General features: G+C 48.0%; 3 protein-coding genes across 5 annotated transcripts in view; all 3 read right to left on the bottom strand.

Annotated features, from left to right (window-relative positions):
- Nucleotides 1–64: 64 nt before the first annotated feature.
- On the bottom strand, nucleotides 65–5871 carry MIF4GD (MIF4G domain containing). Of its 3 annotated transcripts, none has more exons than XM_065852123.2 (6): nucleotides 5679–5871; nucleotides 3492–3628; nucleotides 2617–2726; nucleotides 2290–2445; nucleotides 1541–1633; nucleotides 65–991 (listed from the first exon to the last, which is right to left on the bottom strand). In XM_065852123.2, the coding sequence occupies exons 2-6, from the start codon at nucleotides 3571–3573 to the stop codon at nucleotides 764–766; spliced, it is 669 nt and encodes a 222-aa protein (XP_065708195.1). In that variant the 5' UTR covers nucleotides 3574–3628; nucleotides 5679–5871; the 3' UTR covers nucleotides 65–763. The 3 variants fall into 3 exon arrangements, with proteins under 3 accessions (XP_065708195.1, XP_065708196.1, XP_071672376.1); XM_065852124.2 differs by lacking the exon at nucleotides 5679–5871 and adding an exon at nucleotides 5150–5431; XM_071816275.1 differs by lacking the exon at nucleotides 5679–5871 and adding an exon at nucleotides 4486–5089.
- Nucleotides 5872–6925: 1054 nt separating this feature from the next.
- On the bottom strand, nucleotides 6926–14814 carry SLC25A19 (solute carrier family 25 member 19). Its single transcript, XM_065852669.2, has 7 exons — nucleotides 14709–14814; nucleotides 14381–14528; nucleotides 13734–13889; nucleotides 12821–12991; nucleotides 11693–11876; nucleotides 10419–10549; nucleotides 6926–9168 (listed from the first exon to the last, which is right to left on the bottom strand). Exons 2-7 carry the CDS (start codon nucleotides 14504–14506, stop codon nucleotides 8968–8970), a joined length of 969 nt encoding a protein of 322 aa, XP_065708741.1. The 5' UTR covers nucleotides 14507–14528; nucleotides 14709–14814; the 3' UTR covers nucleotides 6926–8967.
- Nucleotides 14815–16626: 1812 nt separating this feature from the next.
- GRB2 (growth factor receptor bound protein 2) overlaps nucleotides 16627–27739 on the bottom strand; it is a 46315-nt gene continuing 35202 nt past the window's right edge. Inside the window, exons 3-6 of the mRNA XM_065852309.2 lie at nucleotides 26226–26323; nucleotides 21633–21755; nucleotides 20295–20463; nucleotides 16627–18920 (exon numbers count right to left, since the gene is read on the bottom strand). Coding sequence (XP_065708381.1) covers nucleotides 18735–18920; nucleotides 20295–20463; nucleotides 21633–21755; nucleotides 26226–26323 — 576 coding nt within the window. The 3' untranslated portion in view covers nucleotides 16627–18734. The remainder of the gene's footprint in view (nucleotides 18921–20294; nucleotides 20464–21632; nucleotides 21756–26225; nucleotides 26324–27739) is intronic.

The following is a 27739-nucleotide window of genomic DNA, read 5'->3' as shown; positions in this document are numbered from 1 at the left end:
TCAGGACAACTTCTAAGTATTGTCCATAGCTCAGAAGCTGCATAGAGAGAAGGCAGGAGCCATGTTAGTGGAAAACTTTTATTAGAAAAAAATCCTTCAATAGACTATTTTGTTTCCTTTCTTCCTCTCCCATTCTTATAAGAAGCATACCATAGTTGAAAGTCGCTACATTCTGAAAAAACATGATGGTAATTGTATAAAACTTACAAAACCTGTTCCTAGCTACATGTGCTCAGGGCCCTGTCCTGCTGCAGGTGTTGGTGGCTGGTGACCCGTGGGGGAGGCTGTTGCATGCAGGTGCAGCCACGGAGCTGGAAAGAGTTTGGGAAAAACAGCACTTGGTCGAGCTGTTGGTGAGGCCACAGCGTTTTCTGTGACTTGTCCTGGAGAACCAGGTACAACCTGAGCTGTGAAAGATTTCCCGAAATGCTCCCAGCCTAAAATGTGCTTGCCTGAATGCACATCTCAAATGCTGGTTTGAGTGAGAAGCCTTCCTTGCCCTTTGCTGGCAGCAGCCCAGTATTAGACTAAATCAGTGGAAGAACTTGCTGGGTTAAACGTGCCCTGCCCGTCCCGCTGCTCCAGCGCTCCAGAGTCAGGCTGGCCCCAGGTGCAGCCGGACAGCGACATGTCCAGAGGCTCCAGCCAGTGTAAATCCTATTTACAGGAAGTGCTAGAAAAACATCATGAAAATAAATTCAAACTTGGTGTGAAGCTTGCTGGTGAAAGTGCTGGGGACATCTCTCCACCTCTGCCGTAGAGGTTAATCCATCACTTCGCTGTAATAGTATTTCTGGGCAGCGTCCGTCATCTTCCAGTCGGCAGCTCGGAACTCGATGATCTCCAGCAGCAGGAGCTGGGACAGGGAGCTGAGTCCCTCCTGCAGGAGGAAGCCATCTCGGAGGAGGGAGAAGAGCTCGTCCATGCGCTGGGAGTTCATCTTCTCCAGCTGCTCGCCGATGCGGTGGAGCTGTAGGACCAGGCAGTCCACCTTCAGAAGGAAGAGAAGATGACTGAGGACAAAGGGACGGGAAGGTTTGGCACGTCTCTGTGGAGGTGCCCATCAGTAACTTATGGCCCAACTCATCCTGTTCCCTCTGTTCTAATTTTCCAACAGGTGAGGGAGATTCAGGATGGACATGAGGAATAAAGTTTTGATGCTGAGGGCGGTGAGAGCCTGGCCCAGGTTGGCCAGAGAGGTGGTGGATGAACCATCCCTGGAGACATCCCAGGCCAGGCTGGACGGGGCTCTGAGCAACCTGAGCTGGTGAAGATGTCCCTGCTCATGGCAGGGGTGGCACTGGGGGAGTTTTGAAGGTCCCTTCAACCCAAACTATTCTATGATTCTACAACGGTTCTGCTTCCTGTAAGTCGCTGTGATCCAGGAGGCAGGAGAGGCTGGGTCTGTTCTAGTAAGAGCACTGGAAAAGCACATCCTGAACTCCTCTGCCTCTCAGACAAAATTGCCAAAGAAATGCACCCGCAATAGGTAGAAAAACATTAAATTTCTGCAGGATGCCCACGAGGAGATGGCACTGACCTCTTCCTCCTTCCGCAGGCTGTCGGGCTGGGCCAGCCGGAACAGACAGTCGTAAACAGGGTTCACCAGAGCCATCATGGGCATGTTGTTCACCTGTAAGGACCAGAAGCCACCATCAGCTTGGAGCCAAAAAGGGCTTCAAGTTACTCCCTTGCTGCTTTTCAAAGATGGGAGCAGAATTTTGTTGCGCTGCCAAATGCTGGATTGGTGGGATTTATGTAGGATACCAGACGTTTGAGTCTCAGGAGCCAGAGAAGCTGAACAAATGATGTAAAAAACACCTATTTTTAAATGTACGGAGGTAATCACGGAAATACACTTGTTGCAAGAGCATTTTTCCTCTACTTGCATCATTTTTACATCTACTCCAAGCAGGCATCCAAGTACACACACTGCAGCAAAGGCTTGCAGACAAACTCCATCAGTACGTGGGCTAGAAATCATATGAGCACCCACAGGTCCCCCTTGGGACCTCACAGGAACTAAATCTGGGACATTTGGGAGCAGGCAAATCAGGGGATTTCAAACACCAGGTACAAAATGAGGAAGCTCAGACTTTGGGACGGTTCCCAGAGATGGTTCTGCCTCTCCAAGCCTCTTCACTTGCCTGTTGGTAGCACCAGCAGCATCCTCGTGCTGAGAACCGGCTCTGGGGCTCCGTACAACACCCACCCAACACCCTGCGGACCCCCAGGCCCTCTGGCACCCTGAGGCAGCAGCAGGTGGGTGCTCCTGCTCCGGCTCCTTACCCTCAGGTAGTCGAAGATGTTGCAGATGAAGGTGACGTAGCAGATCCAGGCCTGGAGCGAGCGGGTGCGCAGCTCCTCCCTGTCCTTGTACTCCTGCTGCAGCCGGTTCAGCAGGCTCCTCCGGAAGATGCTCTGGCCGACTTGTTTGCTCTCTGCCTATGAGCCCAAAAAAACAGGGTGGAGGGATGAAATGGGGGCAAGTGGCAGAAGAGGAGAAGCTGGTGGAGGAGTCAGAGCGCAGGGCTGGGGCGAGGCCGCTCCTGGCCCAGCCTCGGGACAACCTGCACAGTTTAAGTGTTTCGCTGTCACGACACGAGGAGCTCTCACCTGGATGATGGTGTAGCAGATGCGTCCTGCCTCCTTGCTGAACACGCAGTCTTTGAGGGACTGGTCCACGATAATATTGGCCACTTTCTCCAGGTCCACGTTGCTAGGGTCTGCAGAGAGGAGAAACACGGTCAGGACCCAGCACCCTTTTGTGCCCTGCTTGCTTTGGGGTACCCGGAAAACAACTGAGGTTGGCACAGGGCCTGGTACAACCACATTACATGGTGCAAAACCTCATGTTTGCTCCCACATCCCCCTCTCACACTCCAGCTGTTTTGGAGATATCATCTCCAATGGAGCACAGTCCTCCCAGGCTGGAGATGGGAAAGCGATCACGATGGGAAAGCGATGGAGAAAAACAGGTAATATGAGAAGCAAGAAGTTGATCTGAATCTGGAATCCCAGCACCTCTTTTAAGTTGGGTTAGCGAGAGCCAGATGTGCAAACTCCTGCTGGGTTTTGAATAGAGATGTGACAGGTGAGCAGGAGTCTGGGGGTGTGGGAGGACAAGACGGCCCCACAGCGGGAGGGACAGGGAGCAGGAACTGGGCACTGGAGAGGGGTGAGAGATGCTCAGAGCAGGAGAAGAGGCTACCCCAAAATCAGGGAAAAGCACAAGGACAAGAACCAGGAGCTGAGTTTGAACGACTGCACCATTAAACACTGGGGAGAAGGCGAGAGGGGGTAAGAAGGGGCAGGGAGCAAAGACTTTCCTGTAGAAGATTCACCAGCAGCAGCCAGTCATGGATCAACAGCGTTTATGGAACAGCTTTTCTATACTTAGCAACTGCTGCCCCTTAAAGGGGCCCAAGCATCCAGCCTCATTTACCAGCCAAGCTGCGTGTGGCACAGGAACCGGTAAAAAGCCTGCTGACCTTTGAGGGCTGTCTTGAGCAGCTTCTGAGTCTCGCTGTCGAACGACTGTATTTTATACTCTTCTTTGCCTGTTTCCCCCATAACTGGCTTCCTCCAGGGGCAAGAGTCAGGGCAACGGATGGGCTAGTGACAGTCCCTGGGGAAAGAGCACACAGAGATTAGCTGGACAGGGAGGGCGGACCTTCACTGGCCATTTGGCAAATCCCACCTAGCGCTGGAGCACAGGCTGCTCTCCTGACAGCCCCAAGGAAACTCCTCTGTTAATTAGGACACCCACTCCAGTCCTAGATCCAAGCAAAGCTTCACTCCCACATCGCTTTAAGCCTTGTTTCCTACCAGCCTATGAACAGGACTCCATCTTCAGAGCATTTTTCTAATAGGAAAAATGTATTTCAGTGTGTTGATCTGCAGGTTCAAAGTGGACAGGGCACCAAGGCAGCCCCTAAATATACCCATCTCACCACAGGTGACTTCCCTGCGGCTGTATCACAGGGAAACACACGCAGGAGCACCCTGTGCAGCTTCTTCCTTGTGCCTTTGAAACACCCATTCAGCTGGTTTCACACAAAAGCCTGGGAAGAATCAACCCCGCACCCGAGCGTCCTGGGCACGCTCTCCCCATGGTGCGCTGGAGCCAGGCTCCCTCAGCTCCCACCAGACACAACAAGCTCTGCAGCCAAATCCCCAACAGCAACAGCTCCCGGCTCAGCCCCCTGCAGTCAAGCAGAGCTCGCTGCAGCACCGACAGCGCTCCCAAATAGTCTCTAGATTAATTGTCTTCTGCTTTGTGATACAGCGAAGACAGCAACACGGTACACATGGCACAGAGAAGAAGGGATCTGTTTGATACGCACATGAGATGATCTGCTGGACGCAAAATGCCGGGCTGGCCAGACCCACAGCACAAACAGAAGGCAGTCGGCCAAATGAGTTTTGCCAGCTTGTCGAAATTCCTGGGCCATTACTCACCCGTCTCTGCAAACAGGTCCCTACCCGGATTAAAGCCGGAGAGCCCGTTGCCATTTAGAGGCAGGGGACAGGTATCGCGGGCAGCCCGACCCCTCGGACACTCCACTCGCCATGAAGCTGTGGCACAACAGGTAATAGTTCAGGGCAGAGAGAGGAGCTTGCTGGTGGGTAGAGCCTGACCCTACCCGCCCTGTGAGGCCCAGAGCAGACCCTGCCCCTCAGAGTGACAGTCTGCTCATGCAGCCGAAGCTCTCACCCACACAGGGTTACCTGCCCATCCTTCCCAGATGGATTCACAAGCAGCTGGGTGCGCTCCGTGCCGTGTCTGGTCGGCAAACACCTTCCTGTCCGACCTCCCTGCCTTCTGCACCGTCTCCCTCCCTCTGCATCCACACTCACACCATTCTGCACTGCTCGCGGAACGGCCTGAGCTCACCGGCAGCCCCGCGTCCCACCGGCAGCATCACCGCGCAGCAGGAACCCGGCGAGAGCTCAGCACCACACACGGCGAAGCAGAAAGCACCCGAGCCTGTCTGGCAGCGTCTGTGCCGCCACCGCCCAGCGCCTCTCCCTGAGCATCCTTCCCCCCGGCTCCCCGGGGACCAGCACGGCCGCTTTGATCTGCTGTGCCAAATAACCCTGCCCAGAGCAAACCGCAGCAAGAGAGGCAAAACCAGCCCAGCCGCACCTGCGCCAGAGATCCTGCTGCCAGGACCACCTTTCCTGAAGGGCTGGTGGCAGCGGGTGACACTGGGCACAGCATCACGTGTGGGTACCAACGACTCTTCTGCAAGCGGTCCCCACGACACGAGCTGTCCCGGGGAGTGACATGGTTGGGGTAAGTGTCCTTGGTGTGCCGGTGACCAGCCAGCCCGTGTGCCAGGGTCACACCTGATGGGACAGGCTGGACGTGCCCCGGCCACCGCCAGAAGAGGGAGAAGGGCCCCAACTCTCCTCTGCCACCCCTGAGCATTCCCAGGGGCAGCCCCAGCCACCCGGGACCCCGTTCCAGCCCCAACGAGCCGCAGGTGGCACCCCCAGCGCCGAGACTCCCCCTGCCCGGGGCACCGGAGCCCCGCGGGAGCCCCCGCAGCCGCCTCGCCCGAGCCCCGCGGGCAGCACACGCCGAAGGGCCCCGGGACGGCGGATCCCAGGGCAAGTAGCACCGCCGGTGTCCGCGGGCAGGGCAGGGGGAGCCGGGCGCAGCCCCCACCGACCTGCCGGCCGCCCCCGCTGTGTCCTCTGGCCGCCGGGGCATCTCCGGAGCGTCCCGGGCCCCGCCGGCCCGGCCCCGCTCCCTCCCGGCACGGCCCAGGTTTCCTCTTAGGTCATTTCCTCGCCCGAGCCGGGGGAGGGCCGGGCCGGCCGGGCGGGAGAGCGGCGGCAGCGCCACCGCCTGCGAGCAGCCGGCCACGGCGGGGAGGGGCCCGGCTGCCCCGCCCGGGAAATCCCGCTCCCCCGACACGGCCTCCCCGCTCGGCCGCCTGCGCCCCGGGCACGGCGGCTGCTCCGCTCCGCCCGCCGGGGGAGGCGGCGCTGAACCCCCGCCCCGGTGTCCCCCCCGGGGCTCCCCCTCCGAGCACCGGCCGGGAGCCGCACCGATCTGCGGTGAAAACCGCGGTTATCCCGCGCTGCCCTCCAGGCCAGGGCGCGCTGTAGCCGAGCGGCACAAAACCCAGGGAAAAAATACACCAGGAGAGGGGACACGCACCAAACCAAGTCACTGCAACAAGAGCAGAGTGGGGTACAACAAACCGCTCGTTTTGTTCTCTGAACTCCCAACCATTCACTGGGCAAACCCCTCAGGGAGCATTTTGGGGCCAGCAGAGCAGCCAGGCTGCTGAAACCAGAGAACAGTCTCAGGAAACGCACAACGAGCCATTCGGGAACACTTTCTGCGGCGCTGTGTGGCCCAGCTAAAGCCAAACAAAGCCTGAACCCATCCGCAGTGGGTGCGTGGCTCAGGACCAGCCGTGGGGCCTCTGATGGTCCCTCTGGGGCACAGCAGTGGGACCCCGGGGGCTGCACAAACCCCCTTGGCTGACCCCCCTTGGTACGGTGCTCAACAGCGATACCCAAAGCATCACCCCAGCCCTGTCCGATGGTGACGAGCGCCCAGGAGCCAGCGACGGAATGGGAAAACCAGATGGCTCCTGCGGCCTCTGGGCTCTGATTATCGTCCCTTTTGGGAAGCAAGAGGGCAACAGCGGCCCTGCGGGGTCCAACCAAGTGCACACACTAGGAGAAAAGGAATAAAAAAACCCTACAGCCAGACAGGAGCATAACAAAATATTTAATGTACCTTTTGTCAAAGGTAGGCACGTGTTGTGCGCATCGTGCTCGGATGCTTTCAGACAACAGCAGCTGCAAAAGATCCACGCAGGCACCACAGCAGAATGCCACAGAGAATTCCAGTTCTACATGACAAAACTTAAACCCAAATGAAATACATCTATTCCAAGACTGACTGTAAAACATTAATTTATTAATTTATGTTCAAAACTGATGAGCATCCTGAGAACAGGACTGTCCTAGAAACTCATGAGCCAGCCGGTGCTACGGGAAACAGTTTGTTCTTCACAGAACTTGTGCGACAACGTTCCCCCGTGCGAGGCCGGCTAAGAGCCATGGTGGATCCCTTCACCACCACAGTGCAACTCGTCTTCAACGCTCTGCCTGCTAAAGTGCTTTTGGACATTCTGATGGCAAAAGGCACTAGAAGAAAACCAGCGCAACTGCTGAGCAGCCTGTGAGGTGAATTTCACGCAGCGCAAGTCCCCGCTGATAGGATTACATCAGAGTGGAATCCCAGTCATTCCAACGGGGAAACTCCAGTGAGATCTTCCAAGATCTCAGACCACAGCAGACATAAAGTTATTTGGCATGGGCTTGCAAGGAATCTCTCCAGATACCTCAGTCACCAGTGAAACAGCTGCTCTTTAAAAACAGCCTCTCACAATAGCTCAGGATAAGTGAGCAACGCTGATATGCTCAAAATCACCAGGATAACTTACGTCAACAGAATGGAACTGGTCACGCTGGAATTCAGCCAGGCCATTTGGGATTAACACCCTGCATATTGCAAAAGAGCCACAAAAAGTTCTGCATTAAGAGGATGAACCATCCAACCATCCTCTAAATAACTGCAGCGCTTTGCCCTCTCCACTACTCGCCCGATGACAAACGCGCTTTTGAATCACAGAGGCTTGTCCTCAGAACTCTGCCTTCCACACCCTGCTCAGCTTGGAAAAACAGGATAAAAGAGGAGGAATAAAGTATTTTTCCTTCTTTTCCTTGTTACATAAATCAGAGATGCGCTGGTTTTTTTAACCATTCACAAAGCCTTTGAAACTCCAGAAAAACGCTTATCCAGCTCTAATTCAATCAGCCTGTTCCTGTCAAACACCACGCTAAGCCAACCAATTCTAATTTGATGTTTAGTCCTCTCACTTCAGCTAATCTTGTCAAAACATTTTCATTTGTTAGCACCACTGTAGGACTGAGGTTCAGAAATGTAGAGGCCACTACAGAAATACTTGCTAGAAACATTCAAAAGTGGTATTAAAAAAAAGAAAAAGACATTTACTTGTTTCCACAGGACTTTTCCTTCATCATTCCAACTTAGACTAAATATTTCTAAAACTCTATACAGCATTTGTTTACTCACTACATTGAAACAAAGAAAAACAAAGAACCCTGAAGTAAGAACTGGTTTGTGCGTTGAATCCTCTTAGAGCGGCGCTTTTAATCTCCAGGTCTACTTGTAAAAAGCGTGACTAAGGCAATGCAAAACCCTAAGAGATGTATGGCAAGACATGCAGGAAGAGAAATGGGCACTTTGGATACAATCAAGCTCATCACAGCTGGAGAAAGAGAAAGTTTGGGTCAGCATGATCTGCTAGAAGATTCTGTGTTTAAGGCAGCTGAGAACACACAGCCAGCGAGTGGTAATCAAGAAGAAGCAGCGAAGTAAAGGAAAATGGAGGTTCTGTGCACACTGACGAGGTTTTAAGTGACTTCACAACAGCAGGACACAGCTACCTGTGCAACACCAAGAAAATTATATGGTGGGAACAGCTGGTCACAGAGCAAGGAACTAAAGCTGTGCAGATGCAGAGGTACAAAGTGACTTTATGTTGGTTAAGCAGCAGGAGCTACACCAGGATCCCTCTGTGACCCCAGGCGAGCACAGGAATTCACCCACTTTATCAGGTGCCTTTTCAGATCACTCTGCTAGGTAGTTGTCTGCTTGGTTCCCCCCTCTCCCCACTAAATGTCTGTTGATATGAGAGGAGACAGAGAAAAGAAGCGCTCCGTTGAACAGCTTCCAGCAGAGCAGTTCAGCGTCTTCGGCTGAACCGCAGTTGCCTTCTCCTTCTGCTCGGTCTCAGGAGGTGATTTCCGACAGGCTGGTGGACCTCTGACATTTCCAACGTGCTCATGATGGCAAAGCCATCAGTTTTCCCTCCTCCAGGAGAACACCAGGTAGGCAAATACTCGCCTCTTTCAGCCTTCCTTCCTTGTAATGCTGCCGGTGTTCTTCAGGGTGCACAGCAGACTGCAGAACAGCTCGTACCAGAAGAAGACCAGGCCAGTGGAGACTGCAGCCTTCAGCAAGCTGGGCGAGAGGCCCTTGAAGAACCCATCCAGGCCCTCCTCTCGCAGGATCTGCCTTACGCAGTCCAGGAGACCCCTGTACATCCGTACCTGGGGGAGAAATGGTGAAAAGGTTAAACAAGACAAATCCAGGACAGCTTACCTGGAAAAGAACACAGAGAACCTCAAACTACCACAGAAACATAATCTAGACATGCAGCCTGGAGGTGCCTTTCTGGCTATTATTATAACTACCTGAAAGTTTCAGAGTCAGCTTGTAAAGTGGGGTAGAGGAAAAACACATATTTTGCATCAGCAATTGCTTATGTAGATCATTCTAATTGAATGGCTGTAAAATCTTTATGCTACAACAACATGTACTACTTATGGTGCAAGTCTGTGAGGCAATTATTTCAGATTGTGCTGCTACTGTTCTGCATCCCCTTCCCTCTCTAAGGAGGGACAACGTTTCAGTTTCCTGACTGAAAGAAAACAGAGCTAAAGCAGTCAGAAGTCTCTAAATTAGCTGTCTGCATGTCATCCTGTCCCACCGCCAAAGTTCAACATCTTGTGACACATCAGCGCTAAGAACAAATTCTGTGCCTCACTGAAAGAGGAAAAGCATCCAATGCAATGAGTTAAGACTTCAAATTCCTAACCCAGGAGTTTCTTGAGGTACAGACTGATTTGCTTCTCGGAGCCAAAGAATTTGAAAGAAAAAAGGAAATTAAGAAAATTTCCACATTTCATGGAAAAAAAGAGATAGCTCCTTGAAAAATCTATATTTGCCTTAGAGTGTATTTTGAGGTGGTAAGGACGGTGCTAAGGAACACTGGAAGTATTTAATTTGCTTTGAATTTCAGGATGTTCTGGTACAGAAGACACATGCTGAACACTTGGTGCCATTCCTTGTATCAAAATATTAATTGCAGAAAAGGATCCTGACAGCCAGGCAAGCCCAGCACAAAGCTGGTGTCATCCTCTGCTGGTCCTGAATCAGAAATACTAAGCTGCAACTAAAAAAGTAAATGGAAATGCCTTTGCCTGCCTAACTCACTCCCAGCTTCAAGACAGCCAGCCTGATGGAGATGGATGAGAAGGCAGAGCACAGGTATGTTGGACAATGCCATAAAATTAACCCAGTATATAAAATTAACCCAGTATATTCATGCAGCTATTCCCATTATTAAGTGACACCAATGCTCAGCTTCCAGAAATTCCCCAGGAGCTCCCAACTCAAATACAAACGCCGCAGGTACCACTGGTGAATCATCATTGCATCCTGGTGCAGCGGCCTGGCTCTGGATTGTCTCGATGCAAATCCATCCTCATGCAAATCAGTCAATTCCCCCATTTCTCACCTGCCCAAAGGCTGCCCGGGCACGCTCAAAGCCACCCACTTGCAGTCGTTTTTTGAACAGGTCGAAAGGGTAGGTGAGGGTTTTGCTGATGATTCCAGCGCAGCTGCCACAAACAAGGTTTTTAACATTGCCTGAGAAGCAGAAAGGAGAGAGGATATAGGGGAGGAAAAGGAGAATTAGCAGAGAGTTCTGATTAAAGATCATGAGAGCCAAGTTAAAAATCACTTTTCACAAAATATAAGGCCAAAAAAGGCTCTTTAAAGTTACATCACCTCTTCTACATAGCGTGGGCCACAGAACCTCAATCTATATTTTCTACATCAGGCCCGCAATGTCTGTTGGAGCCAGAGCGTAACACCTCATCTTGGTTCATTACACTGATTTGCGCTTTTGCTTTGCACAAAAAAAACTTCAGAGAAACTGCCACAAGTGGATCGAAAAGTTTTCATGCCCCAGTAAAAGCCTGGTCACTGGAAATCTTGCACTCTGGATTGCTCAAACTGACTTATTCTGGACTGGAATAAGCCACAAACTGACACTGCCTGATGATTTCAGAGGCTTGTGGGAAAGGAGTTTTGCGTTATTAGACTTTTTCCTGACAAACATGAGTTACCAGCACAAAACCATCATCAGCCTCTGCCATCTAAAAATAAATACACAGACATGATATTGAAAATTCTAGTTCCTCTCTTGAAGAAATTCCTTCGAGGAACAAAAATACACTGATGCTGCACATACGCTCACTCAGGGAGGCACTAGAACTAGAAATGTCAAGGTGATAGGTTGCATCAGGATGAGGTTCTCTTAAAACAGAACTGGAAATCAACATAAGAATATCAAATCAAGAGCTTGGCAGTTTTAAATTAGGTGAAATGAATCTTCTTCTGTAACAGCTGTGCTGGAATCCACAGGCAGGTTTCCTGAGGAAATCCAAGAGTTCTGTCCCCACAGCACTAATGAAACAGAGAAGGATTACGCCAGCACCCTCTTCCCACAGTATGAGTAACGTGACACAGCTCCAGAAAGAGTTCCCTGGCCTGTGACACTTCACTTTCCCATCCGTCCATGTTTCCATCACGGTTATTCCATAACAGGAGCTGTTTGTAAACTTCCCTGTGCAGGGGTAAGAATGAGAGATGGGAAACTGAGATGCTTTTCAGATGTTGCATCAAAAGAGTGATAGGACAGAAAACTGAGCTTATGTCAGTCCCCCAAACTAATATTCATCCTCTCTTTGTCTCCAGATCGCAGACATCACTGTCCCAAGTGCCTACCTCCTTTCTTTCCTTCAGCTGGAACCGCCCATTCGGAAAACTGTTGCAGGATGTTGTAGAAGGAGAACTGGAGCCCGGCATACGGGAAGATAGCAATGATAGTGGGAGTCAAACCTCTATAGAAAGTGCGAGGCCCTTCTGTCTGGTACATGGTCACCACTGCGTGGCGAAGGTTGCGATAGATCTAGACAATAAAGAGAGGATGACTTTCCAGTGAAACTGGCTTAAAACCAAGAAACCAAAGGTCAGGTTATTTCCCAGTAAGGAGGACAGGCATTTCCCACTGCCCAAAACACAAATGACTGATTTTCAGCACAAAGCGATGAACAAAGTGATTTTGCATGTCTTCACACAGTATCCTCAGCTAATCCCTTGTGACTTATAAGTAAGATGACAACCTAACCCTACCTGAGCCACAAGACACTAACTGAACGAATGATTGTTAGCTCTGGGCTGATGCTTTATCCCACATCCCAGCTGTGCTTCTGAGGGGAAAAAACAAGGTCCAGAGCTGAGAGCTGTGGCCTCCGATCTCTTGCATCATGGATATTTGTTTTTCTCTTAACAGCTTTGCTTGCTCCTGCAGCAGAAATCATATAATATATACCGTGATTCTACTGTAGGCTAAGTCAAAACCCAGAAATGGCTCTGATACAAACCCATATGAGTCTAGTTATTACAGATCTAATTAGCATGGAGACCTTTCCTATTTATTGCATACATAGGAAAACGAAACACAGGTGAAAGGTGACTGGTTTCGAATAGCTGCCCCATCATTATCTAAACATGATTCTATGCAAGTGGAAAGTGTCAAACACACAATGTTCAACACTGGGAAGTGCGTTCTATCAACGGCCAAAAGCCGAAATGAAAATTGAATTATCCTGTTAAGGACAGTCTCTCCCTTCTGGATCACCTACCAGGAGCCAAACACAATCAGGAGCAGTAAAACATAATTACAAAAGCTGTGTCAACAGCACAGGGGATAACTTGGCAAGAGTGCAAACATTGCCCAATAACAGCACGTGCCCCTTTATGCTAACCCACCGAGGGTTATGTACTTTTCAAACCTCAGACACATGTGAAATGTGCTAATGCAGTGAATGGGAATTCCAAACTAAGCCGTACCTTAGGCTCACCCTGAGCAGCAAAGCGGGTGCGTAGCGTGTCAACGGGCTGAACTGCAACAGTGGCTGTGCAAGCCGCCAGTCCACCGCAGACGAAGTGCACAAAGGAATCGCGGGCATTGTATGAGGTGACGTTGTGCACCAGTTTCGTCAAGCTCTCAAATGCCATGAACTTACGGGAACAAACATACACAGGTCAGGGAGACAATCCTTATCACTGACACGGATCTCCCGCTCCCCTTGTTTCACGGAAACAGCTCCACCCACCACTTTCTGTCCTTCAAAAGCCCTCCCTGGCTTGCAACTTGCTGGAGCATGTGCTCAAAGAGTATCTTGTAAAAATCACTGAGCAGGCCTGGAAATGCTTGGGATATTCTGAGCTCTTGACACTTCTGCTAAATCTTGCATTTAGAATTGTGGACAAACTCATTTTAATGCTCTATGTGTCCTAAAGAGTATTTGCTATATTACAGATATACTATCCATTACTCTTTCAACCATTGCTCATAAAACATGTTAATATTTAAAAATTCAGCATAACAATACTGGGTAAAACACTATAATCAGCTTTAATGATTCTTTTACTAACAAGCTGTTAGGGTGAAAGCATGAACCAAAGCAAAGAACCACACAGACTTCAAACATAAACAGCTAAGCCAAGTGTAAGGAACAAATAGGGCTTGTCTGTGACACCACACACAGACAGAACTCAGTTTGCTCCAGCTGGCCACTCAGGAATGTTAACTTAGGAATTATGCATCAACATTATACACATCTTCGAGACTGGAGCTGGCTTGTATCAGTACAATGTAAACCTGGACCTTCCTGCATCTGCCCACACAGCCATTCTGAAGAGAAGCAAAACAGAGTCCTGTGTACATATGCTGGGCCCAGATCACATCTGGTCACCTTACCTGAACAGCTCCGTAGCCAACAGAAAGGAACTGAGCAGGAACATGGCCCTTCCAGAAGGCTCCCAACCCCTCCTCCTGGAAGATGCGCTGCACAGCTTGCGAGATGCCGTGATACTTGGCCCCCGGGGTTTTGGAGGAGAGCTGCTCGATCTGAAGCTGGAGGAAAACAGAGAAAATATTCTGAGTTCCATGTCACACTTCAACAAGGTTCAAGTGTTCAATTCAGGAGTTCATAACCCTGTCAGCCAACCAATACCAAGAGATGACATTCTGCCTTCGCACAGAATCGCATCTAGAACTGACTGGGATGTTAGTTACATAGGGCTCTAAAAGAATAAAAACAGGCACACAACACAAAGGTAATCAGGGATGATGGTGAAATTCAGCTAGATAGCGGTAATCATTCAGAAAAGCAGAGAAAGCAAACAAGCGATGAAAAGCACAAGGTCCCATTCAAAGACGCAGGTTATATATAGAGAACAGGGGACACAAGACAGCTCTGCCACCTCGCATATCCAATGCAGGGCTGACAGGCGGATTCAGCGCTCGCCGGTTGCACAAGTGACCTGTTCACCCAGGACAAGCCACCTCCGCTCTCCAACAGGCTCTGCCACCCCCTGCCCCTGAGCACGCCGTGAGGAACGTACCTGGAAGCGGATCTTGATGACATCCAAGGGGCTGATAAGGACCCGAGTGACCAAGCCAGATGCTGATCCCGCTACAGCCGCTTCCACCGTGGAGACGCACTTGGCCTCGGGGTCATAGCCGACCATGCCTGCCTGGGGTCCCTGCGGCCTGCCCGGGACAGGGCGCCCCAGTCAGCGCTCCCAGGCACACCACGGGCCACACGCAGCCCCCCATCCCCACGCATCCCCTCAGCCCCAGCGCCTCACTGCCCCCTCCATTTCCCAGCTCACGGCCCCCACAACAACCCCCGCTCCCCATGGGCCCCGCGGCCCAGCCCGTGGCAGGCACCGGAGGGGGATCCGGAGCCAGAGCCCGTGCGCAGCCGGCGGTTGGCGGCCACGGCCCGTTCGCAGCCGCGGGCCGCGCCGGGATCGCCTCACCCGCCCGCCGGCGGCTCCCGCCGCACTGCGCCTGCGCGCCGCGGGGGGCGCTGGGAAATGTAGTCCCTGGCCCCGCCCCGCGGGCCCCGGGCGGAGCGGGATCGGGCCCCGGGCGGAGCGGGATCGGGCCCGGGATCGGGCCCGCGCTCCTGCAGGCAGCACAGCGGGATCAATCACTCAGAACCCATCGGCGCTCTGCGCCTTACGGGCAACACTGAAATTCGAATTACGGACCAACTAATAGCACCTGGTGACTGATTCTGTAAAGAGCTTCAGGCTCATTTTTGTGTCCTGAGGCAGCACTTCCAAACCTGTGCAGAACTGACCATCGGTATGAGTGATTTTGGATACCACTGTTTATATACTTAAAATCCCCTCCACAAAAGTTCGTCTTGCATTGTCCCTTCTCCCAGAGAACTCGTGATTTGGAATTAATAAGCGCAAGAGGTTGTTGACAGTAAAGCCTATAAAATTTATCACCAGTAATCAGCAGATTTTAAAGGTGGATAATTTGAGCTTCAGAAGCTCAACAGTAACTTACCTGAGTGCCAGACCTGCTTTATTAATCCGTTTTGTTATTCATACTTAAAAAACGCAGAAGTGCCATAAATGAATGCTAGTGGAAGACTTGGGCTGACGGATTTTAAACCAGGGGCCAGTAAGTCAAAATTTGACCAGCACTCTGCACTCCCGCTGCTGCTCTGGTGGGTGACTGTAAAATACAAGGGATTTTGGCTTTTTCTGCCACCAGCTTTGCTGACCCATGTGCCAAAGCTGGTCACTGGGAAAGGAAAACCCCCATAAAGAAATGATTCGCTGGTTATTCTTCCACTGTGATCTTGATGTTACACTATCACAATAGCAACAAGCATTTCTCTTCTCTCTATGAAGTACAAGGAAAATAAGATGGTTTTTTTCTAAACTTCTCAGCAGATACCCAAGGTATGAACAGCACACAACTCTGAGCACATGTTCGGTTGTACCATCACAAAAAAGCCACTGCAAACCATTTCTATATTGACTTAACTTCCACAAATGCAAAACAGGGAACTCATCATGGGGATATCCAGGCACTTCTGAGCAACCGCAAACTCCTTGACTACATCTGTATTTGAGCATAATAACTAACAGCAACTGTTAAAAATAACAACCCAAACCCTCATGTGGGCTTTCTCCTATTGTGTGTATAAAACACACAGGCATTTTCTGAACATGGGCTGGGGAGCAGCTGCAGAGCCAGCAGAGCGGTGAGCTGCAGAGCTGCCCACACACCTTGTTCCAGTTCCACTTCTTCAGGCCACAAGAACGCAAACAAGGGCTCCCACGCCAGCCCGGGCAGCTGCTGCGCTCACACACGTCCCACGCGCCTTCCCCGCCGTCCTTCAGCAAGACGCTCCAGACAGAACCGTGTTCCGCAATCCCTTACTGGCTCCTCACGACAGCACAGCCCATGCCACGGGGGCACTGAAGCTGTTTGGTAAAAAGCTTAGAAAAAAAAAAGCTTTCTTATAAGAAATATTGAAGTACCACCCTCCCTCTCAGCTGACAGACATGGGGTCGCCAGTCCTGGAAGTGACACTGTCATTCCTTCCCTCCCTCTTCACTATCACACATGCAAAGTGACACAGCTGTCCGGTGACCTGAGCTTGAAAGAGTAAAGAGTTTGTCCAGGAATGCAGAAATGGAACTAAACCCTAAAGAATCTGAGCACCTCAGGCCAAAGCAAACCTTACAGCGTCTCCCTTCAGTAGCCGTTAATATCCTATACATTAGGTCAATCAGTTATATTTTGGTCAGTTAACTGAAATAACAGACAGATGCTCAAGTGAAGAATTCAATGTATATTTATTATTCACAGTTAATTACTATCTACCAAATGCTGCTGCAGAGTTAAAGGATTAAGTACATAGGCCTTTTTTATTTAAACACTGATTTTTTTTTTTTAATATATATATACACACACAAGACATATGTCTGCAAGGCTGCATGATATACACCAATTCCAAAATAAGGAAACAATCAAATGGTCCAGGTGTAGAATGCCATAGATTCCTTTTCCAATCACTTTACAAAGAAGAAAGAAAGTGAGTGACAGCTAGCAAGGAGAGGGGGAGAAAGTAATACTCTACAGGATAGCTCTCTCTTTCATCTGCTGGAAAATCAAAGTGTAAGGCAGAGTCCGTCTCAGGAATAAAACATTTGTAATGCTTAGTACAAAAAAAGGCACCCTCCAACAGCAGATTGCCCGAGCTCAGGCAGGGCGGGAGGAGATCTCCGCTGCAGTTTTTGGATTCGTTGGTGGGGTGAAGGGATCCAGCCAAACGGCCATTGAAAGGAAAAAGAACGCAACTGAAGATTGGCACAGAGAGCGGTGCGGCTGGATTGCTTTCCTTTCCGTCCGATTTAATGTCACACTGCTCTGGTGGAGGAGCAAGCGGCCACACAAAATGGCGTTACGGTGCGGGGTGGGGGTTACAGTCATCACACAGCCTGCTGTGAACGGGGAGCGGGGCAGGGTCTACGGCAACAGGAACACTGACCTGAGGAGGGAAGAGAACTGGAGAACAGTGATGCCAACCCCACGTTCCAAGAGCAACACGACTGCAAATATTCCCTATCCAGGCCAAAGAGCCAGGCTGATTACATGCATCATGTAGAAACATTCACTAATAGCATAAAGTTGTAGTTTGTTTTTTTTTTCAAGCACTATTTCTTGAGGTTTCTCTGCATTATAAAGTTTTCCATCAAAGGAATGTACATTTTACAGGACATCTCAGGGCTATTATTTCTCAAATTCCACCCTTAACCCGCCCCTCCCCAAAATATTCGTCCTCGTTTTCCCTGGTTATAACTTCCCCCTTTCTCTTACTTCTTTGAGGTTGCAGCTCCCACCTGTGAGCAGCCTAAGCTGCCACTTGCATGCCTTGATTTTATTTTCCTTGGAATAAGGAAAGTTGAACTGTAAGACAAATCTGAAGATTAAAGCTCCATCTGTGTTCGTAGTTTTTTCTCAAATGTCCATTGATAAAACCACCCTCCTTTACACCCTTCCCCTAAAAGTATTTATTTACACATAGGCAGGAAAAAAAAGCCTCTGAAAAGCTCTGGACTGTCCTTTTAACTTAAAAAATAATAAAAAAGAAATGAAGGGAAAGGCACTATGGAAAAAAATGCAGAATGTGCTCAACCGTACACCTTTAAGAAACAACAAAAAAGCTGTCAGCACAGCATTACCAGACTTCAGTTGCACGTTGGTGTTTCTCAAAGCAGCTCTGTGACTCAAAAGAAACAAGAAACAAAAGAAAAAGAAACAAAAAGCCACACAACTCTTCTCCCTTCCCCTGCTTGGAAGCTGCTGAGCCTCAGAACAAAGTGCCAAAGGAGAAGAGACAATAAAAATCAGATTAACACCTCATCTTTCCCAGGCAAGAAGAGCTGAATGGTGAAGGCAAAAGCAGAGACTGATGATTTTTGCTTTGTTTTTAAAGGCAGGACTGTGGATTTGGTTCTTCTCTCATGTCCCTTCATGTCAAATGAAGACCGTTTGCAGAGAGAGAAAATACCAGCAGAGTTTCTCCCTTTTCCTTTAACTGCACGGCTAGGACTTTATATGGCATTAAAACTTCATGCACTGATGGACAGAGGAGGAGGGGGAAACAAGAAGAGTGAATGAAAGGGGGTAACCCAGGAGCAGCTGAGGAAAACTGTTATTTTCTTTTTTTCTCTCTCTTTTTTGTTTTTAAGATAAGTTTTGGTGTGTAAGTTGAACTCTTCCCCCCCCCCCCAGCCCTGAAGTTCCATACTGAGTGAAGGAGGATCACCTCACGGTGAAAGGTGACTCAGGTTTTATCGCCGTGTGATTTTAGGTCACTGGCTGCAGTTAGGCTCTGTATGTGTATTTACTGTTTCTTTAAATAATCTCTAATATTTATCTCTAGATGTTCCGGTTCACTGGGGTCACATAGTTGCGTGGAAACATGCCCGTCTGTCCGTGGCAGGCTCCCTTCCACCAGTTGGGGTCAGAATTGTCAAGGACTTGGATAAAGTCTCCGCGGCGGAAACCCAGCTCTCCTTCCTCCTGGGGATCGAAATCAAACAGGGCCTGAACGTACGTTGGTTGCTGGAAAGGGAAAGAAAAGGATACACAAAGTGAGAATCAGCAGCAGCACTTGAGTCACCTGCTCCCTCAGGCAGGAGCTTAACTTACAGCAGATTTTAACAATAAACATGCAGGCTGTTTCATTTCCCTGCAAGCCAGCTTCCAACAACTGTAACAAGATGTTTGAAAAGGAAAGCATCATCTATACACCTTAAAAAGAGTCAAGTTTCTGTGAAAGAGCTCAAACAAAGATAGGAGATGACTCAGATGTTTTCCTAGTATTTTCCAGTCTTCATGACCTACTGTAAATCTGTACTCTACTGCAATACAATGGTCTTTTTGCTTATTCATCCTGTTTTCACCAGCTGACAACATGAATATTAAACTAACCCACCTAACACTGTGATACACAAAGCTGCCCATAGCAACTGGATGTTGGCATTTTACTCTTTTTCCTTAAAACTCACCAGTACCAAGAAATTCTGTCACAGAGGATTTTGCCTGGTCAGTAAATACTTCAATTCTTATGGAAAAGCTAATGGTTCATTTAAAATGCATCTGCACTCTTAAAATGTGAGGTTAGGAAGGTCTCTTCATGCTCGTTATTTTCAGCCAGCTGTTTTCTCATCCTCTGTTTATCACTGACCCAAAAGCACGGCCAGATGTTAATTCAGACAAACTGTGGCAAAGGGTTCCTGTGGCACCCGGAGAACTGTGCGAGTTCCACACCCCTTGGCCTCAAGCTAGAACTAGAATGCTGCACATAGAGGCAAAGGATTTATCCAAAATCGACAAGAGGTCCAGTTACATGCAATGTAACATTTTGATTGCCCTGGGAAATGGAACAAAACAAAGAGCTAGATATACACAAGCTGCTCTGCTGGCACTTAGCGGTAGTTTTTGGATTCTCTGAACGCTGGCTGGATTCAAAGCAGCCGGCTAGAGATGTTCCATGTGCTACTGCCTGTAACTATCTCTGCAGTAAAGAGCAGCACCCAATTTCACTGGCTACAGAGGAGTGCAGATCTGGCTGTAAACCAGTACAACTGTCCTTTCTCACCGTGTCCTAAACCAGGAGTAAACCCATTTTTAAATCACAGGAATCAGCTGATCTTCCTGCAACAGTATTCAGAAACATTAAGACAAGACAAATGTTCAAGCAGCAACACTTTGCCAGAACTGAAGGGGAACGAGGGAATTCGTAGGTCGGCTTTGCACAGACATCCAGCTTATTTCCCTGTATAATCCTGGCTGTGGGTTCTAACGATGCACTTCTACAGGCAAGAAAAATGTCAGTCAGCTTCTTTCCACCCTTATTCATTTAATCTAAGATGCAATCCCACTTCAGGCTGTGTCTGCAATAGTCCGAACAGCCTACCAGGACACTCCTCTTACCTGTGGCACCTGTTCAATGTCCCGGAGAAATATTTGCTGGTTCCTGGAGACAGATGTGGATCTGTGATAATCTACCAGCTCGTTCAAAGAATTGAACTTCACCACCCAGAGGAAATACTTGCCAGCCCCATCTCTAAGCACCTTGAAGTGCTGCACATCATTTCCAAACCTGGGAGGAAGGAGTGAAGAACACAGAAAAAGCACATTATTAATTGCTGAGTATTCTTCCTTTGGTATCATCAGCATGGAGTTTGGAATAAGAAAGTCCTTCAGGGCACAGTGAAAACTGTCAACAACACTGGTAATACAGATAGTAAGAAGATGTCTGAAAACCACTCATCAATTGTATTTTAGAGAAATCAGCCATCAGAAAGACAGAATTCAAATACTGAAATTTATTTTGAAAAATAGCATTTTACTCTGAATAAAGAGGAGCTCCAAAGAGTCCAACAGGATTTTCCAGGTGAATGGCACATCAATATTTTTCTGTCAGTGTAAACCACTGAAAACAGGAGACAACTGCCCCACGCTTGCCACACGCAGCTTCTCTATTTTGGCTGAAAACGTAGACAATACCTTGGCTAAAAAAAACAACGTGAAACCACTTGTGAGCCTCTGCTGTCCCTTCCCCAGCCTGAGAGCTCCTCACCATTCCACATCCTGCACATCCCTGTTCAGAAAATACTTCCTTAAATTAAACAAACAGGGAAAAAAATCAGCTGAGACGTTACCAGCAGATGGCAACACTGAGCTAACAGGCAGAGCCACGCTATCCTAACTTTGTTTCTTAAAGGAATGCACTGTCTAGAATTTCTTCCATTCATATCTAGTATTGCAGCTTGGACAATTGTATCCAAGACAGAAATATAAACATCTCAAAATCAGTGGCTTTAATCTGATTTGTTGGCGTGACTCAGTGCTGCTGTACAGGAGGACAAAAATTTGGTTATAGACCAAAGATGACCAGGAAAAAAGAAAACCCTGCTGAGACAGATCAGTGGGCAAAGAGGAATGAAGGAGAATGGGCTAAAACACGTATACACTCGGCACTTTGGGGCTGCAAGGAGGAGGAATGAGATCCAAAGACAAGCCAGCAGTGCCCACGACTACACGAGCCAGAGAGCAACATGCCAGCAGGTCAGCCCTGGAGGCTCGTTATAAACCAGAGCATATCTATCTGTTCTATTAGAATGAGAATAAGTATCGCTGGAAGAACAGGAATGCTATAGGGCATCTGGAGGACTATTCCTGCTCTTCAGCATTGACAATCAACTGTCCTCTACCCAAAGGAGCAGCAGATGGCCTGATCCCCACTCGGGATCGCTGGGCATTACTCACTTGACGGAGAGGGAGAAGTCCCCCGGAGCGCTCTCGCTCTCCCTGATGAGGAAGGCACCGTCGTGTCTCTGTTTGCCTAACATCTCTTCAGCCTTCGCTCGGGGAATCTTTCCAAAAAACCACCTGTGGAGGGAGGGAGGAAAACAATACGGAAAGTTAAGAATTGCACTCCTTTCCTGGAAGAGACAGATTCACATAGAGATTAAATGATTCCTAACAGAAATAACTCCACTGCACCTCACTGTCACTCAAGCACAGGCTCTGAACTATGTGGTTTTTCACAAGGTTTCATCCTGGATATAACGCAATCATAACTTGATGAGCAGGAACTTGCAATCACCCCATTTCACCCAATTTAGCAAAGCAGAGATGTGGTACGAGAGAAATCCTCAAGTTACAGGATTTGTTTTCAGAGGTGAAAAAAAAACCTGTTCAAAATTTAATGCATTATTCACATTGTTTCGCACTCTATTTTATCTGCAGTTCAGCACACAAAACATCACAACGAGAACCTACTGTACACGACTGCTTCACAGCAAAGTCCTGCCTTGTGAGACTAAGACAGCTATGCCAGGAACTGGCTACAACCTTGGTCAAAGTTAACATGTCAGCTATGGTCTGCGCTGATATCTTAGTAATCAGGCCTCATAACCTAAAATCACACAGATTAAATGCCTAGCTCAAGCAAGAAACTCAGGTCCCTTCCTTTGTCACTAAGGAATAAAATCTCATGTCGCTACATGCAAAGGTTTAATTGTCCAAACTGTAGGATGCTTTAACTCTGAGACAAAGTCCTGCACTAGTGGTTGGTCACTCCTGAACTGCCCTACGATACAGCAGTTTTTATTTAATTATTATCCAAAGATAATCAGTCTCCTTTATTACTTACAATCAGCCTCCTTTATTACTTATGCCTCCTAAGGAGAAGCCACCCATGCCTTGGTCATGATTTGCAGCGCAAACAATATAAAAAACTTCACCTATTACAGATTAAGCACAGAAACATCACTATTTTAGGGGGTAGGAATGTTAAAAATGGAAAAAAAAAGTATTTGCAAAATACAAGGGAAACACTAGGAGTTCATTCACAGGTTTCTCTTCAGAAACATTACAGCTGTAGAAACAAGATCCTGTCTACGGATTGACCCATCCTGCACAAATGGAAAGTGCATTTTGTATCAAATCTGATTTCTAGTCTCTTTTAGATGAGTTGGTAAGACACGACTCTTTCAGCAGAGAGAACGAGGAGTTTCACTCAGCTGGTTGTTCCTGCAGCCCCATCTTCCCAGCCCTACCAGAGCGCTGCGGTCAAGGGCAGGTATCGCGTGTCAGCCGGTGCGGGTGCCAGCAGCCGAGTTACATGCAGACCAAGCAAGAAAAGTTCCCTCAAGGTCTCTCTGCTTCACTGCAGAGCAGTGCTGAGCTGGGCATGCGATCCGGTTCTAGCAAAGATGCTGATAAAACTTGTTTCAGTGTCCTGTTTTGTCGCTTTCTCCTCCAGCCAGGACAATCCAGCAGCTTTCGCAGGAGCAGTCACATGAAAGAGCTGCACCATCAAGCCACATCTGAAATACTTGACAACTGCACAGAAGCAAAAGCCGCAGGCTGACCAGCTCCTGGACACCACGGATGAACCCACCTCAGGCAACGGATCGTCAGCACCGACGGACAGACCCCGGTCATGGGATTCTCACCCACATTTACATCTGCGTTTCCAGACTGCTCCAAGATTAAAGGCAAACATGGGCCGAGTGGCGGGTCACATGGCGTGGGAAAAGCAGAACCATCTTCACAACCAAAAGAGTAGAGCTTTCAGTTCCGAGGAACAGATCACAGAGGACAGGAGCACGAAGCACAGCCTACAACCACGCAGATGACTGACCTTAGCAGAGAGTGTTTAACAACAAGAGCTCCAGTCACAGAGTTCACTTTCTAAGGGAAGGTTTTGGTGCAGCAAAAAGGCAGAAGCTGCAGAGCCCTCCCCTGAAACAGAGCTGTTCTTAAGAGAAGTCGAAGCTTTCATGAAGTAACAAAGTCCCCAGATCTTCCTCACTACAAAGCAGCTACCTCTAGAGGTCAAAGAGGACTGATAACTTGATTACCACATTCTCCAGTTACTGGAAGCCCTCGTTCCTCTCGCTGGCTGTCTTCCGTATCTGAAAGAGCTCAACAGAACATCTATAATCCTTCCTGAAGCCTCGCAAGTATACTCTACTTTCCCCCTAAATTTTACTGTATCACTACAAGTAGAAGTGTACAATTCTATTAAAGGAATTAACACTTCCAAAGTAACAATATCAAATTCTTAAGAGTTTTCTGCCAGCTGTATCTAAGCCACTTTACCTTCAATAGGAAGACTAAAAACCTTCTACAGTTCTTGAACTCCCTTGCAGTTTTATGGCTTCACTATCACTTTAGCCAAAGGAGCTTGAATTCTAAATATATAAAAAGATGAAAAGCCCACAGATACAAGAAACAAGGAAGGTTATTTTGAAAGACTACTGTCTACCTAAGAACACGTTTGTAAAGCATCAGATGCGTTGCGCACATATGAATCTCTGCTACTGAGTGACTGAAAAAATTAACAAAAATCACAGCATGTCCAAGACAGCAAGGCCAAAGAAACCGACCACAACATTCCCACAGCTTCCCTGCTGAAGCGCCAGGCTTGATAACCCTTGTCTACAACCAGTTCTGCAATGTAGGTGAAACCCACCCAGCCAGCACTGCAAAAGCAAACCCGGGCACTGCTGCTGATGCTGCACAGCCAGAGGGAGACGCGCCGATGGCACAACAAGAAGTTCACATCGCGTTCAGGCTCATTTCAGTTGCCAGTTTTGGCTTTACTTTGCACAACCCATTAGCTTGGCCCATTTCCTCCGCATAAGTCACGATATTGTGAAGTGAGACTTCTGCAGGATCTTCGAGGAAAGCTGATCACCAACACAAACGCTTGAGATCGCGCACTGTAAGCTGGATCCAGGCTTTTTTGCAAAGAGCAAATTCTTCCCCTGCCCCTTACAGAGAGAGGCCGGTCCTGCCGCCCGCGCTGCGGTGCCTGCACAGGAAGCCTCCCTGCCCAGAGCTTCCTGCAGCTCTTCAACCGGTATCGCCTGTGTCTGCTCACATCTTCGCTTTCTTAACTCATGTGGCAATGTGGATTAACCCTTCAGAACCCAGCTGACTCGGCTGGTGAGCAAGAGGCACCACATTTTCCTTTCAGCTTCATTTACTAGTGGCTACAAAGCAAACGGTAAGATTTGCAAAATACAAGAAAGAAGAAACACTGCATTTAAGACTAGTTCTGGGGCTGGAGCATTTAAGTCTCAGATCCTAGGACAGGATTTAAAGATATTTTCAGTCGCTTTCTTTCAAAATCCTCTTGAAAAGCTCCAGCGCCACTTTCCCACAAGATTTGTTACTAGTCTGAGAAAAGGAACATTCTTTCTCATACGTGACCAGCTGCCTGCAATTTGCTTTTTGTGTGACCTGTATGACTACTTAGAGTGCTCTGCATTACAGTTAAGCAAACATTATGCTATAAAAACTTTTGCATAATTTCCCAGGGTTGTTAATGCACTAGTTAAGACTCTCGGCATTGCTGACACATGGAGCTAACTCCATCCAGCTGCCATCAGCAGTTCAAACATCTTAAGAAAAGGTCAAATTAACTATGCTTAAAAACTGCTACCAAATTCACCCACTTGCAGGCTCACATATTGTTCATTCCTTTAGATGTCAAAAACTGACAGCTCCACCTCTCTAAAACAAAATGCCATAGATGGTTACAGAACAAATTGATCATTATCACTACAGGAGACATCACCACAGTATAATTTAAATGCCTCCAAAACTTGTGAGAAGAAGTGTAATGATTCAAATCGATGACAGAGAGAAACTACAAAGTACGTTTATGATCCCCGGTGGACTGGCACAATCAGGGTAAACCAGACACCTTACAGGTAGACAAGGGTTTAAACAATTTCAGAATTTACTTGTGCATCCTTGCTTTACTTCCCACTTGCTGTGGCAACAACAACCAGCTGTTGGCCTGTTTTGAGAGGAAGGTGTTGGACCAGATGACTGCTCGAGGTCCTGATCGACCTAAACAATCCTGTGATGTGACAGACATACTAAGAGTTCAGCTCCAACTATCCTTAAACATCTTTCTGGTGAGTTGTGAATGCTACAATTCTTTTACTCTTACCCATGGTGCTAAGTACAATAGAGAATCATCACAAGACCACAGTCATTCTTTTTCTTGGGGCAGTGGTGCTGACAACTCTTTAGTAGAGAGTTTTGTGCTGGTTTATGCCTGCTACCCCCAGATCAGTCTGTCTGACCCACGGCAAGATACCAGAGCAACCAGAAGAAAAGCTTCCAAAACCACCCTGCTGTATGGCGAGCTGTGAAATGAGTTACAGGGAACACTGCAGCCAGAACACTGCTCAGTAACCATCCTCTATCCACTCAGACACGCTGGTAGGTCTGCTAAGGTACACTTTGCAAAGTATTCCACAGAAAACCTTCCTTCTGTTGAAGAGGATGCACAGAAGTAAGATCAAGCGAGCCTATCGCCAGAGCTCTACTTACGGATGTGGTTTCATTTCTATGTAGTTCTTGGGAATGAAGCCGTCTTTTCCATTGAGTTCTGCCTTGTACCAATTCTGATCGCATTCTTCATTCAAAACCTGAAGGAAGCAAACAAAAAAGAAGTTTATTACATTTCAAGACACAGTAAAACTGAGGCAGGTATGAGCTTATTCTTCCTATTGGTGTTTCAAAGGCTGTTTTTGTAGGATGAACCTACAAAAAATGGTACTAGGCATCCTGCTCCACTGCGTCTCCTGAACGTTCAGAACTGTGGTGAACAAAAAGCTGAATGAGTAATTTAAAATAGCCAAAGGATTTTAGTGCCAAACCCCCATGTTTTAGTAAGAAAGTCACTCTAAGTCCACAGGTACTTTTAACAACATAATCCTTGGCACAGATCTCAGTCTAGTCGGCTGTCATCACCAAAATATTCTGTCAAAAACCTACAAGCCAAGAAACTCTGATTCTTTATCACTTCTAATGATCACTTTTTCCTGAATTCAGCTGACAAACCTGATGCTTTCAGCACAAACGCGATTTCATCCAGTTCTTCTGCATTTGCACCGGTTGCACACTGGGTATGGTAAAGATTCTAGACAACATCTATATTATAGAGAGTTTTACCAAAAACCTCCCTCATGACAACATTAGCGCAGGCCCAGATACAACCACCAGCTTCAGCTGGTTTTGCCAATACAAGTTAAAACCAGATTAAATTAGACTGCAGGAACAGCAACTTGCCTGTTGAGCATGGTAATAAAGTTACACACACACAAGCAGCAAATACAGATGAACAAAGTCTCTCTTTTTTTTTAAAGAAATACTTTCCTTTCTATAACTTTCGGATGAAATGAAAGATCAGGAGTCACAAGAGAGGAGCCACATGAAGAGGTAGCTTAAAGAAGCACAAACTGCTACTTCAAAGCATACTTGCGGGTGTTTTATTTTTCATTGAATTTCTGTCAACTGGAACAGGGCAATAGACAGGCCTGGTAGTCTGACTGCAAGTCATCTATTGAGTAAAGTATACGTTCTGTAAATAAAGCCATGATGTAGTTTGCAACTACCCCTTCTCAAAGAGATTCTATTTGGTTTTGGAAGTAAACCTCACATAGAACCTGCTCCCTTTTAAAATTAAGTGCTACAACACTTTCTTCCCAGCACTTTCTTCTCAGTTTTCTGAGGCTCTGGCTTAATTTTGTGACAATGGCCAACAAAAAGCTGGACCTGAGTTTTAAAACAAAAACAAGAAAGGAAGATACACTTAAAGCCTCAAGTCACAAAGTATCACATGATTAAGCATGGCCTGAATGCAGAAAAATGAGGAAACGCAAAGAGAAAGACAACATGAACGCAGATGCAGAGATCACGCAGTACATACACATGCGGTCATGATGAAGATATCCACCAAAAAGAAAATTCTTCATAAGCAATTGTTGCCATATCCAACTTTTGCTATCTCGCTATGTTTCTTTCTTGGAAGGGTGACGACAGGAAATAAAAAAAGGAAAGAA

This window comes from Patagioenas fasciata, chromosome 18 (genome assembly GCF_037038585.1).
Source record: "Patagioenas fasciata isolate bPatFas1 chromosome 18, bPatFas1.hap1, whole genome shotgun sequence".
In the NCBI taxonomy this organism is placed as follows: Eukaryota; Metazoa; Chordata; class Aves; order Columbiformes; family Columbidae; genus Patagioenas; species Patagioenas fasciata.
The sequence above is the reverse complement of the archived record's forward strand: the minus strand, read 5'-3'. Positions and strand labels throughout refer to the sequence as shown.

Coding starts and splice junctions, on each gene's coding strand:
- MIF4GD (XM_065852123.2), bottom strand. CDS start 3,573: ATGGGGGAAACAGGCAAAGAAGAGTATAAAATACAGTCGTTCGACAGC. Junction 2,446..2,616: donor TCTGCTACACCATCATCCAG/GTGAGAGCTCCT, acceptor TTGGGCTCATAG/GCAGAGAGCAAACAAGTCGG. Junction 992..1,540: donor GCCTGCGGAAGGAGGAAGAG/GTCAGTGCCATC, acceptor TTCCTTCTGAAG/GTGGACTGCCTGGTCCTACA.
- SLC25A19 (XM_065852669.2), bottom strand. CDS start 14,506: ATGGTCGGCTATGACCCCGAGGCCAAGTGCGTCTCCACGGTGGAAGCG. Junction 13,890..14,380: donor TCATCAAGATCCGCTTCCAG/GTACGTTCCTCA, acceptor GTTTTCCTCCAG/CTTCAGATCGAGCAGCTCTC. Junction 10,550..11,692: donor AGCTGAAGGAAAGAAAGGAG/GTAGGCACTTGG, acceptor TCTGCTTCTCAG/GCAATGTTAAAAACCTTGTT.